Genomic DNA, 14441 nt, shown 5'->3' with positions numbered 1-14441 from the left:
TTTATCATGAAAATCAACATTCACGTTTAGATAAAATACAACTGGTCTTTGTTCCTGGGACAAATATATAATAACCATGTGCTTGATCGCACTGTGTACACACACACACACTGAGTCAGCACAAAAGTAGAACATGCAGTACAACAGTCCTAAAAAAGGTAAATACTTAGGAAATAAGTTTTAATTGTTGTTGACACAGAGGTGTCGATTACACCCTGCTTATTTGAGTTCATGGTATTGTTGTATTGGACTGAATTATATTTTCAGGTGTTTATAACATTTTTACTACTCCATGTATGTGAATGAGGTGGACAAAATAATATTAACACCCCTCAATATAATGCTGCCCAATAAGGTACCACTAAAGCCTCAAAACATACCACAGAATTCAATTTCAGTCATTGTGTCAACAACAACCACACATTTTTAAATGCAGAAGAATTTCTTGCAGGCCTGGTGTATTGCAGTGGATTACAGATGTTCATGTTTGTCACGTCTTTCAGTGATGTAATTATTTCGTGATTACACGAATTATTTTATTTTCATTTTCCAATAAGATCTTGGAGTGGTTTATGTACAGCTAAAAGTGACGTTATTAAGGAAATCTAATCTAAATCAGAGTGATTTCAGGCAATTTGGCAGGCAGACTGTTAAAAAGAGATTAGAGCACAACATTAAAGAATAAGGCTGGCTTTCTTATTGTCAACAAATCCTATGAAAGGAACCTAATCCACATTACTCTAGTCCGTCTCTCATTGCTCACTGATTTCCGAACCCTGTCTTCCCACTGAAAATGTAAGTCTTTAAAAGTGGGTCATGATTATATATATAGAAGTATTTAATGAGGCTAAATAATTTCCTAAAACAGCTGGGCACCGTAGTTTTTAGAAAACATTACTGAGACAGGGGTAAATAATGCATATTTTGGGGACTATTTTCAGCTGTGGATTAATACACATTTGGGGTTCTACTAAGTATTTCCAGCAGCAGGACGGTTTATTTGGGATTGAATCAAAAGAAACTACAGTACGTGTGTCCATGGCAATGAAGGAACATGTCACCTAGCATGACCCTTTGATGTGTTTTTTAATACACACAAGTAATACTTGTTAGTAGGATGAATACATAGTTGGTTTTGAACTTTTCGTATAATTTGCTGACAATAAAAAAATATAAAATACTCACCGTCTGTGGATTGGTGGCAGGAAGACTTGCATCCGTTTGATTTTCATTTGAGGTCTCTCTCTTTTTCTCTTCCTCTTCCTTCTGGACGGTGGTGTCAGGGGTATCAGAGATAACTTGAGCGTCAACATGTTGACAGTTTGATTCAACTATCACATATTGCTCATTTGATTCTGTGGCAGGATTTGATGATGTGGACATGGCATTTTGCTGGATTATGGTCTCACCGTTAACTGCAAAAAAGAAGAATCTGTGATCAAAATGTAAGCAAAAGACCTCTACCACCACCAAATCAAAACATGAGAACATACCATCACTCCCAAACTGTCTGACTGCTCTTCTTAAACATAAACCATCTACTTTATCACAGAAAAGGCTGTTGCTTCTGTTAGATATCATGAAGCATTAAACCCATACTTGTGCAATGCGTCATGAAGTAAACATGGGCTAGTCAATTCATGAAAGTGACATTATCCTTATCTCCAGCGTCAACATTAGCTCTTAGACAAACTCAAGTGCCAGCGGGAATCCTACACCATTATTGTCAGTGCAGGGACACAAACCACACCATGACGGGTCATCAATGTCTTAGACTACGCCTAGAGTTTACATTGGAAGACTGAAGACACAGACCAGCTGGGAGTCACTGTGTTTACAGAGTTTTAAGAGTCTAAAAGACTAATCCAACATGTGCATGTAAAGATCAGCTGATTTCGTCTGTCAGAGACTGACAGTATATTCCCATAAAGCTGGATAGAATGCAACAGAATAAAGGACATTTAAAAAGAGTTAAAATCTGTAGATTCTCCAAATTTAGAGAAAGGAATTTGGATAATACAAGCACTATGATTCTTAGGTGTTGAACATTTAGCTGCTCTGTTTTTTTAGTGATGCACCTCAGTTGTGTCTGCATTTATATTTTACATATTACCACTGTGTTATTTTAAAATTAAGTCATTATCATGTATCATTTTTCTGTCATTAATCTAAAAAATCTCACTCACCACCAATCTCCAGTCCATTAGATGTGATGTTTGCAGAGATGCCATTCACCGCCCCATTTTCATGTTTCTCAGGAATCTTCCCGTTCTGTAAAAATAATAAATATATATAATAATAAACAAATATCAGTGTGTGCCAGCTCTACAGTTCACAAAATATTGTCCACAGGGGGTAAGTTTACAAGAGGACACATGAATAAATTTGCAAATTTAGAAATCTTGGGGGGGCTCAAACCTTTGGTTCAAAAAGCAAGTATCGATTTTTTCCACATGCATCTTACCACTGAAGTTACAGATTACTACTACAGGTACTACAGGTTTGTTGTGTATTTGTGTAATTGTACCTTGGTTAGCTCTTTGTTCTTGGAGTGCTCGTTTCCCATACTTTTTCCAGCAAGGTTTTTCAGCACAAATTCAACTGTAACAAATAGCCAGAAGTCAGAAATATGTTGGATTTTTTTACATTGCATTGACATACATGGATACATAGCAAATACAGTCTAACTTCTTTTGAGTGTTTATGAAATTTGCACATCTGATCATATTTTGGCAATGTCTTAATTTCAGTACCATTCAAATATCTTACCTTCTTGCACCTCAAAATAACCTCCTCAAGAAAAATATATGGAAAGTGTCTGTCACTCTCAGAGAGATGTCTTTGCCACTCCAGCCCAACTGTGTGTATAGCCTACTGTTAACAGGCTATTTTATGTGTGCTTTGTAATGGGTGGGACTGTTTTTGAAGTAATCAATTGGACTTCCTCCAGTGAATAGTCAGCCATCCGCCCAACAGTGTGTTGGTGCTCTTTAGTAAAAGCGCATGATTAGCTCATGGTAATCTCGTTGTAATTCTCTGAAAATATGGTGATAATGAGATTACACTATAATCAAGGACACTGTGATGAGGCGGTGAAGCACAGTTTTGTTGACAAATGTCGCTGGGAAGTAACAGGATGTGTGTTAAGGATATTGGTCCACACTGCCAAAACAAAAATATATATGTTTACTCTTACAACCCTGTTATATTAACCTAGTTATTGTGAATTGGAGGGAGGGCCTGAAGTATTTTATCATTTATTTCATTATGCTATGGGTGTTATTTTTTAAGATTCAAATCAATTAATTATTACAATTAATCAAACTGACATGTGCCTTAAAATATCTATTGAATTATTATTGATATTATTTGATTTAAAAAAGCTTTTCTGAGTTGCAAAGAGCAAGTATCTGCCTTATTATGTTAATCAAAACAAACAGAGAGCTGTGTAATTAAATCATCTCTCTTAAAGACGTCCACATAGGCCTCTCAATGCATCAGTGCCTATCTGAGAGACGTTCAGGGATCAAAGACAAACTGACTTTAGTTCATCAACTGATTTCCTTATTTTTATTCTCATCTTTGTGTTCTCTTTGTTGTTTTTGTGAGAAAATGTGTCATGATTAATCTGACCAAAGCTCCATAACACTCATTTTGTTTTATTCCCAATTACTTCCTGTAAACTTCTTTGCGCAGATCAGTCGAATGACACGTTATCTTCATATGTTTTTATCATAAACAACTGCAACATACAAAACTTGAACCCAAAATGTGCAGTATTTATTGAATTTATTATGACAGGGCTTGGAATCCATGAACACAATGTCCCGATTGTGGCCTATAGCATACACATTGAGGTGGGAGTTGGATTCCCCTGTTTGGATTGTGCACTTCTGACTTCATGCAAAGACCGCAGCTGAGAGACCTCAAGCAATCTCTTCATGATGTACCAACGCATGACAACCTACATGTTTTATTAGTGGCACAAACCTTACAAAAAGGCCATTGATTTTAAGGGTAGTTGGGAGAACAGGCATATCAAGATTTGTTCAACCCAAGTAAAAAAAACAAATGTGATACTGTGTAACAGCATGTGCCTATATTTGCTGTGGTAGACTTTATTAGATTTATTGACATCCTCTGTAGCTCGTATGAATTTAATTAATAGTGCTCTAGCTTTACAGATGTATTCAGTAAATATTTGAACTTGGGTGCAGTACTGTTTGCTCTAGAAATATTTACAGAGCAGCAGTTCCGGTTGATAAAATAACGAGTTAGACATATCGTAAGCAAGTACAAAAACATCCCAGACAATTTAAATGACAACTGTAAAAATAAACCAAACCGTGAGAATTCTCAGTTATGGTGAAACTGATCAAACTTCTTAGTTTTGTGAGTGTTCAGATGTGAGTTAGGGATCAGGTTTGATGCCACATTAAATAACCTTGCTTATTTGAAAGGAGGCTCTGCTGTGCGGTCAAGAGAAGGCCAGAAAAAGCTTTTTTAACTAAATGGACAAAACTGACCAAATAAAGCATTACACCAGTGGTAGGCAAATAGTGGCCCGTGGGCCAAATCTGGCCCTCCAATAAAAATATTTGGCCCTGATTACATCAAATCTTTTACATGACTCTTCATAAATCTGCAGTAGATAATGATGTAAACACAAGGCTCATGTAAACCTCGTAACATCCTATAAATTTACCAGATGAATAACAAAGTCTATATAACATAATTTTGCCAATCTGAGCAGAACAGATATGTGTCAATACCAGTATTTTTCTTCAATCATAAATGAAGCAGGACACTTTGTGTGTGGATAAGTTATCGATTACATTTCTGATCTTGTAGTGTAACACAGAGGATATGCTCATGTTTATAAGTCTTTTTTTTTTTTTTACCAAATGAGTATTGACATAAGCTGCTGTCTCTCTGTGAGCCCCCACTTACTGATGGGAATTATGAAATCTGCGCTCAGATACAACCCTAAAACTGTTGTATAAATCAATTTATTCTTGAATGAATTAAAATAAATAAACAGAATATATTTAAAACATGTTAGGCTTTTGTTATGATGGCCCCCTAATAAGCAGTGCTGAAAAAAAAAACTGGGCCATGGTTGATCAACTTCACTGGCTGAGTCAGTGATTTCTTTACAGTCTCTTCTTAAAACATATTTTTATCAGAGCCTTTCCTGGTTTTACTTGAGTTTTTATTTTCTGTGAACTGTCTTTTATTTCTGTTTTTATTTCTTCTTGTTTTATATCACACTTAATTGGTTTTTATACACTAAATTGTTTTTTTAATGTTTTTTTTTAACCTTTTATGATTTGTCTGTTTTATATTTGCTGCCTTAGTGAATCACTTTGTAAAGTGGATTTTTGAAAATTGCTCTATAAATAAACTTTATTATTATTATTATTATAACTTTTACTGTCACACTCCAAGTTTTCTACCCCGCCAGGTGGCGCTGCAGCCGGCCTGTTTGCTGAAGTCGTGCCGTCTTTGAGCAGTCGAGGAAGCCAAGATGGCAGCAACTATGAAGGGACCTGTAGTAAGTTAAAATTAAAATATATATTTTTGTATTCGAGGCACTCTGCTGCTGTTTAGTCTGTGAAAGCAAATTAAATGTGTACATGTCTGTGTGGAAAAACGGCCACAAGTAGCGGTGCCGATGATATTTAAAGTGTTAGTGACACCCTCGTGTTAGCTAGCTCATGTCTAACGGCTAACGCCCCTGCTAGCCTGCAGTTTACCCAGTGATTAGCAGATATCTGAAAAGTGCAAATGCCTGACGATAATTATGATGATAATAATGATGATGATGATGTTAATTAAACGACGGCTGTGATAGTTAATAATGGTGACAGGACACCAAACTGCCGTCTGTAGCTTGCAAGCTAACGTTAGCTAGTTTGACCATTCATATTTATGGTTTGCTATTCTCGGCTTCACTGTCAGTCGCGACCGTTAACCGTTATACATTCATTCACTTGTCTCTCGTTTGCAGGCTGTTGAAGATGTAAATGTCACATTTGAAGACCAGCAGAAGATCAACAAATTCGCGAGGAACACGAGTCGGATGACGGAGCTCAAAAATGAAATAGAGGCAAAAAAAGTAAGACTCCAATTTATTGGGAATACAGTCACTCAATAATCATTCACTGTGTGTTCAGTTTACACAATCTGAATCAGATTTATTACCCGAATAGCAAGTATAAGGAATTTAATGTGGTCCAGATGTCAACAGAAAAAGGAATAAACATGAATATTAAACAATAAACAGTGTCAGAAAGAGAGGGACAGTAGTTTACAATGATTCAAAGATTCAAGTGGGAGTGGACTATATGTTTGCATATTGACATGATTAACAACTGTGTGCAAAAAAGCAGAATATAAATAGAAGTATGAATACCTGTGTAGATATACATATAAATTCGAGTGTAAATAAACTATGTGTGTGTATTAACAGGATATATATGCACAGTTAACAATTAAAAAATAAAATCTATCGAGAAAGTTGAACACAAAACAACTACAACAGCACCACAGACTACAGCCTCTGAAATGACCATAAAGTTTAATCAGCACATAACTGAATGAAAAACAATGAATCAATTTATCAGAATAGTGATTAGTAGTAATTAATAGTGATGGTGATTAATTTTCTGTTGATGAAGTCATCATTATAGCTCTAATAACATTATACTCCCTATACAGTCCCGGGACTCTTAACTGATAATAGATGTATTTGTGTTTAGTAGATACACATAACTAAAATGAATGCAGTCTAATACAACAGCCTGCAATAACTCCTTACTTTTAGGACAATTATAATGTTCAGTTTATGTTGATTCAACTTTTTTGTTATCTTGGAGGCTGTGTTTTGAGGTGCTGTTGAATTTCATTGCATTAAACTGAGAGTTGAGGCTACCCTTGATGTTATAAAGTGGATGTACAACATATTACAAACACCAAAGTTTAACACAAAAAAATTCAACAACAGCACCACAAACTACAGCGTTTAATCAACACTTACTGGTTCTTATTGTTCAGATGAGTTAAGTGTGGTTTGAGGGCAGTGCAGCAGCTAATTTACTAACAGTCAACAGCCCTCATTGAAACTCTGCAATTATTTTGCTAATGTCTCCATGCAGAAATCACTGCAGAACTTACAGGATGCCAGTGATGACCTGATGATGTTCGACGACGACTCTCTATTGATCCCTTATCAAATCGGTGACGTCTTTATCAGTCACACCCAGGAAGAAACACAGGAGATGCTGGAGGCTGCAAAGGTAGGTTTCTTAATCCCTTTTTCATACTCGTCAGACTTGATCATCAGTGAAAAGACCCTCATTACCTCAAAATGCTCAGGTTGAAGGGCTGTGAGGGAGAATTTAACATAGAATGATACATAATGAAACTCATTTGATAAGCAATTAGCCTCAAGAAAATGAAGTGAACTGGTAAAAAGTAAACGGCTGCAACTGCTGATTGTTTTATTATCGATCTGTCGTTTATTTTCTCCATTAAAACATCAGAAAATAGTGAAAATGTAATTGCCCAGAGTCACAAGTTATCTCTTTAAATATCTTATTTTGTCTGAACAACAGTCCAAAACCAAAATATAGTAAGTTTACTATCATGCATGACAAAGAAAACCATTAAATCTTCACATTTGAGAGGTTAATTACATCAAAATTTTAGCGTATTTGTTTTTTTAAAAAAAAGATTAACCAATTATTTGATTGTTGCCCAAAATATAACACAGTTTGTCGATACTAAACCACCCAAATTACAACTAAACACTACACAAACATTAAATATTAACCGTAATAACTGTTTTACCAACACAAACTGTATTCAAATCTTGTTTTCCATCATTTATTTCTGTGAATAACACAGCTTCCCTGATTGTAGCAGTCTTAAGAAACACTCTCACGTCTCATTGGCCTTAAACACAATCCAGTATGTTAATCAGCTTTCATAATAAATCCTATTTTTGAAAACACAAGATCACAAAAATCGTCACATCTTTACAGTATGTTTGACTGGGGGGAAAAAAGAGCCACAAAAAAAATGCTTTTTACTAAGTTAGACTGAGCGACCCTCTTTTATCAGTAGAACATAGAGATATGTTTGTCCCCTTTATTAAAACAGAGTCTGTCTATCTTGTGAGCTTCCTGTTTTCAAAAACGGGATTTACTAACTTTTATGAAAGCCTCTATAATTGACCCATTAGACTGTGTTTGAGATCAAGGGGGTAGCTGCTGATTAGAAACATTATAAAAAGGTCTAGGTTCAAAACAACAAAACTATCTAGAGTCACTTCTCAATGTGACTGAAGCTCAGTTCATTATTATTCACAAGTAAGCACTTGTGTAATTTCGTTTTTTTTTTTTATGAAATGAAAGAATTTGTCCCTGTCATGTGCTTTTTTTGAAGAGAAGGTACTAGATTGCCTTGATGCTGAGTTTGTTCAGTGTGATCTGAAGGTCGCTGCAGCCAAAAAAGGTTGTGAAAATAAAGAGCTCCATGTGCTTCATGCGTCTGTTTGCTCACCATACTGGAATTTATTTTTGCTGTGCTCTCCTACTCTTGCTTTTGTGGAGAGAGAGCTGTCTCAGTAATAGAATAAAGTCTGATGTAAAGGTGCATTTCTTTGTTAGATATAAAATATTTGATCTTGATGAATGTGGTAGTAAGACTCCTGTACCATCACTCAAAGATGATGTCGGTAATGTTTCATTTAAAGGTGCATTACACGACATTCAGCCCCACTAGATGTCACACTAGAGCACCATCATCTCAGACCAAATCAAATGTGCGTTTACTCGATAAAGTTGGGGATAAATAGAGCTCATGAAACCAGGCAGCGCTGATCAAATATGGATCAAGATTCTGTCACTGCATTGCCTCTTTCTCATTCAAATGTTTTCAGAAACATATTTTAATCAACTGTTTAGCTGTAATATGAGAAACTTTGTGACCCAGCCGCCATGTTGAAAATGGACGCAGGAAGGCACTAATATGCACACGTGGCTGGACCGGCTATCAAAACAAAGAACAGAGAAGCTCGGATAACAACACACACAGAGGGAGTGTGACTTCATTCTCTGCTCAGGACGGCATTAGTCCACTATATCTTAACATAGCAAATAGCTATTTGTTTTGACATCTAGTAGGGCTGAATGTCGTGTACTGCTCCTTTAAATGCCAGGACAGACATTTCTCAGTGCACGTTTTGTTTAGATTTACTGATTAACTGCTGTAAATCACAAATGCACAAAGCATAATCTGTAAATCTGACAATATGTGTATTTGTGATGCGATGTGTAAACTGGTATTTGGTATTATCACCCTGCAGGAAATCCTGCCACAGTTTGTTTATTTAAAAAAAAATCACAGTTGCATTATTTGTCAGTTCTCATTCATTTACAGTCCCTTGTGTAAGTATTCACCCCCACCCCCACCCCACCCCACCCCACCCCACCCCCCACCTCCACATTTTGCAGTGTTAAGTCCTGGAATTCAGATTGACTTTATTGGGCTTTTTATCATTTGATTAACACTACATGCATAGTGCTTTGGAGGTTTCACTGCACATCTAGAGACTGCAATTTTTGCCCATTCCTCTTGGCAAAATAGATCAAACTCAGTGGGATTGGACGGAGACTGTCTGTGAACAGCAAGTTTCAAGTCTCACCACAGACTCTCAATTGGATTGAGGTCTGGGCTTTGACTGGGCCACTCTGAGACATTAACATTCTTTGCCTTAAACCATTCCAGTGTAGCTCTGCCAGTATGCTTTGTATAATTGTCCCGCCGGAAGGTGAATCTACGCCCCAGGCTCAAGTCTCTCAGAGACTGAAACAGGTTTTCTTCAAGAATTGCCCTGTATTTGGCTCCATCCATCATGCCCTCAATCCTGACTAGTTTCCCAGTATCTGCTGATGAAAAGCATCCCCACAGGATGATGCTGCCACCAACTTGTTTCTCTGAGGGGACGGTGATGTGCAGTGTTGGGTTTCCGCCACACATAGCATTTTGCACCAGGACTCAAAAAGTTCAAATTGGTCTCATCTGACCAGAGTACCTTCCTCCCACATGACTTGTGGCAAACCACAAACAGGATTTCTTATGGCTTTCTATTAGCAACAGCTTTCTTCTCACCACTCTTCCATAAAAGCTAGATTTGTGGAGTGCACAGCTGATCTTCGCAGCTCTTGTCAGACAATATTTATTGACGAAGGCGGAATAAGCGCCCATAAACATGCTTTAGTATACGAGACTGATAGTTTGTCCAAAACAGTTAGAAACAGTCCAAAACCTTGTGAGCAGGCATCAACAGCACTCTCACAAGCTGGCTCAGGCCTCGGTGTCAGTAGGCCTTGTTTAGCCAGATGGCAGTCTCCACAAAGGGGCGCTACAGATCTTCCTCAATGCACCTTCGGGAGAGGAGCCGGGCAGTTTCAGCGCTCCGTAGTTGCTAAACCAGACAGAGGACAAGCATTGACCAAGAGTCCCTGTTCGTCCTTGTGTTGTTTGCTGCTTCATCAGCACACAACAAAGCACGCTGCACAAGCCTGTACTGATTGATGTAGAGCGGCACGCTGCACATACTGAATGACAAATGTGTAACAGCTCGCTTGTCAACTCATTATATCTGCTGATGATAATTTAGCGCACATTTTCTACATCATTTTTTTTCTCTCCTCCTGCCTTCTGTGTGTTTTTTTTTTTTTTGTTGTTGACGCAGCTCATTCGTGTAATTTATTGAAACTGGTTTATGGAAATGTCTTGAAGGATAAGGCTGGTGATTTTCGATGTTTTTCTTATTGTCAACAAATCTCATGTTAGGAGCCAAACCAACAATGAATTGATCCTGTTTAGAAGTATTGTGACATTACAGTCATTGTATGGTTTGTTAGCTCATTGACGTGTTCTTAATAGTTTTTGGACGACAATAGAGTTCTACAGTACAGAAGAATAAGATATAGCAGGCTTTGGATACACACACAATACATGCAAGTATAATCAGTTCATTATTGGTTTGTCTTGGCAAAAAAAATATAGAAAATCAGCAGCCTTATCCTTTAAACCCATTGCTGTTTGCCACATTTTACCGGCTGTCATGTAATCGGAGTTTTCATGTCTTGTAATCAGGAAAAACTGGAGCAGGAAGTCAAAGGCCTTGAGGAGCGAGTGTCAGCGATACAGCAAGTGTTGGGTGATCTGAAGGTCCAACTCTATGCCAAGTTTGGTAACAACATTAACCTGGAGGCAGATGAAAGCTGAGCAGTGAAATGGACATTGACAGCTGCCCCAGCATGGACTTTTCTTTTTATTTTTTTCATGCAGCTCTCGTATCCGATCCGCACGACGTTTGCCAAACAAAACATCCAGTAGAACTCGGCTTAGATTCGTAGCTTCTGGCTTATCTTTGTTTACACAGATGTTGTATGTTTCTTCAGTTTAGTTCTGGCAAAAAACAAATTCACATGAATAACCACGGTAAAGATCTGGAGATCAAATAAAATGCACATCATTTCTAACGTATTTTAATTGGTCCCTTATTTAATGCTCATGTTTTTTTTACTCTGTTGATCAAACTAAAGTAAAAAAAAAAGAGGAACAAAAGCTGCTGTGTAGCGTTTTAACTTGAAGCATATTTAACATTCTGCACAATGCTGTGTTTGACTGAAGGTAGGACAAAATTAACAAAATACTCTCTTTCAGACATCAATGCGTTCTGCTCTGAATCAACAATTCAAGTGAAAGCCCTCAAAAGAATTCAACCTGTTTGACCTTTTTTTTCAGAAGTTTGTGGTGTTTACAACTTCAAATCAAGCCGTGAAGCCACAAAGTTGATGAAATTAGTACCTTCTGTTACTGATCTACGTTTTTTTTTTTTTTGATAAAATACAGAGAAATAAAAGACTTACATGTTTTGTGCCAATGAGGATTTAGTCAGAAATGAATTGACAAACTGAGCTGCAAGCAAATTCTTTTTTGGATGACATATCTGTTTAATCTGTGACCGTAATGTTTGATTAGATATGATTTAAAACGACGCACACGTACAGTATTAAGCTGCAGCCGTGAATCCCACAGAACTGACTTGAATTTAGAGACATAATTAAAGGTATCATAATTAAGAAAAGTAAAAGAAATATCAAACTACACTTGGAAGACACCATAAATTATTGCATTTTGATTTACTAACAGGCTAAAACAAATGCAAAGATTACAAGAAACTGCTGTTTGGCCCCAAAACTGAAGTATTTTAATACCAATCAGCAGAGCGTTTCCTGAAGGTTTTTCCAAACAATTCTTATTGTGACTGATTATTCACGTCTTTGATGAACAGATGAATGGAGCAGTTGGTAGATTAAAGACACCTTTCATGGTAAACTTGTAAAGCTGTGTACACATAACATGCCAAAATGGTGAGGTGTGATTCTCGACAATGTCGGTACATACGCCGCATAAATGTTAGTTAATGAGTCTTTATTTACACAAGTAAAAACAACATGTTGAAAGAATTCAGGTGAAATCTTTTGTTTAAATGTAGATTTTGTTGTTCTGAATGTCTTTGCTCCATTTTTCCAGATAATTCTCTATATATGCTGAACGGTTGGTGGCTCCCACAAACATCAACAATGCACAAACCTCATTAAATTGTGCCCTCAAGTGTGGCCTGCTTGAGCTAATAAAATAATCTGAAAAAGAAATGGAGAGCTTGAAGTTATAGCAGACACCTCTGGAGGATCAAGATCTCAATTAACAAGTTTCTCCTCCCGGTAGCTTTCCTGCTGAACATTCATAGCTATGATTAAGAGGAACTCCACCCACACAGGCTTGTCTTTATGCGAGGCTTGTTAAACCCCGGCTCAGAGGAAAACACATGGAAATGACTGGACTTATTTCCCTGATGGCCTTGTTTATTCTCTGTCCTCTCTCTCTCTCTCTCTCTTTATCTGTTCATTTCTATCTGTCCTCTCGCTCCCCTGCTTCCTCTCTAATGACACAGATGTTGATATTTATCAACTGTGCAGTCGGAGTTAACATTCACAGCACTTTGACAGCTTTTAAATTGGTATAATTTCTGCTGAAGCAGCCAGTATGAATGCAAAAAACAAAAAATTATGTTTGCCTGTGGTTTAGGGCTGCAACAAATTATTATTTTCATTACTGATTAATCATTTTGTCTATAAAATGTCAGAAAATTATCATTTATATAATAATAATTTTAATTAAAACTTCTCAGAGTCAAAAATGAATGAAAATTATATCTTTATTTTGTTCAAGCAACCATCCCAAACCTAAAGATAATCACTTTATTATCATGTATGACAAAGAAAAGCAAAATCATCACATATTAGAAGCTGAAACCAGCAAATATTTGGCATTTTTTGATTTAAAAATGTCTAAAACAATCACTCAATTATCAATATGGTTGCCAATTAATTTTCTGCCTAACAACTAATCGATTCGTCGACTAATCTCTGCAGTTCTACTACAGTTGCACCAGTAGGAATGTCAATAATTGGGCTAAATTATTTGTTTTGTTGTTTTTAGTTCATTAATGTCTGTAGTGGGACACTAAAATATTCATTGCTCTTATTTGGATACCAAAATATGTTAATGTTATGTTAATTTTAAGGAAATTAATCTCAATTTGTGTCAGAAAAGTATGATCTGTATATGTGATACACACTGATGTTTGTGCAGCTCAGGCTGACTGCAGTAACGGCAGAAACAGGCCAGAGGGTGTCTCTGTCTCCCCAGTAATTTAACAGTGAACTCAAAGAGCTCTCTCTGGTATAAGGTTGAGCTCTTTGAGTTTATTGGACATGGCTGCACGTTGTAAATATTGGAGAGATACGCCAAACATGGTCACATCATCGCTCCTGAAGAAAAAAATGATGAATGAGATATAGAGGAAATCAAAAAAAAATATGCAGAATAAGAACTGAAGGATGCTTCGTAAATAAAGGTGAAAGTCATGTACGCTCATGTGGTTTAGGTTTGATTGATTCAAAGTGTGAAATGCCACTATCACTATCTAATCACTTTCCCCTCTATTTTCTCAATAACCTAGTCGTCAGTACAGATTTCGCCAGTCGCCGGTGTCTCCCGCTCTTCATCAAACAGTTTGTGCACACTTATCATTTCCTACGCCGGGCTACAGTGAAAATTTGTTGTTTGCTCACTGTCTCCGCATGTTAGCCCAAATGTCAAGAGAGTCAACGGCAGACGGTTTGAAAAATCCATAGCAGCTACAGCCATTCCTCATCACTTAGAGCTGTTCTGTCTCAGCCGGCTTTTATTCATTACAAGTGAGCAGCAATCTCATCACTTCTCAAAAGCACAATGCAGCATGCCGCCTGTCAAAACACTGTGCAGTTTCATGTCATGGCCATTAACACTGATAT

General features: G+C 37.0%; 1 protein-coding gene and 1 long non-coding RNA gene across 2 annotated transcripts; one reads left to right on the top strand and one right to left on the bottom strand.

The window, feature by feature from the left end:
• Window positions 1-1190: 1190 nt before the first annotated feature.
• LOC137185377 (uncharacterized) lies at window positions 1191-3086 on the bottom strand. The gene is made up of 4 exons (XR_010928847.1): window positions 2770-3086; window positions 2528-2601; window positions 2187-2271; window positions 1191-1415 (listed from the first exon to the last, which is right to left on the bottom strand). It is a non-coding gene; the product is annotated as an uncharacterized lncRNA (long non-coding RNA).
• Window positions 3087-5446: 2360 nt separating this feature from the next.
• On the top strand, window positions 5447-11562 carry pfdn4 (prefoldin subunit 4). The gene is made up of 4 exons (XM_067593182.1): window positions 5447-5554; window positions 6011-6118; window positions 7158-7298; window positions 11170-11562. Exons 1-4 carry the CDS (start codon window positions 5528-5530, stop codon window positions 11299-11301), a joined length of 408 nt encoding a protein of 135 aa, XP_067449283.1. The 5' UTR covers window positions 5447-5527; the 3' UTR covers window positions 11302-11562.
• Window positions 11563-14441: the final 2879 nt, after the last annotated feature.

This window comes from Thunnus thynnus, chromosome 6 (assembly GCF_963924715.1).
Source record: "Thunnus thynnus chromosome 6, fThuThy2.1, whole genome shotgun sequence".
NCBI classification, from domain to species: Eukaryota; Metazoa; Chordata; class Actinopteri; order Scombriformes; family Scombridae; genus Thunnus; species Thunnus thynnus.
Note: the sequence above shows the minus strand (reverse complement) of the source record. Positions and strands in the feature narration are given on the sequence as shown.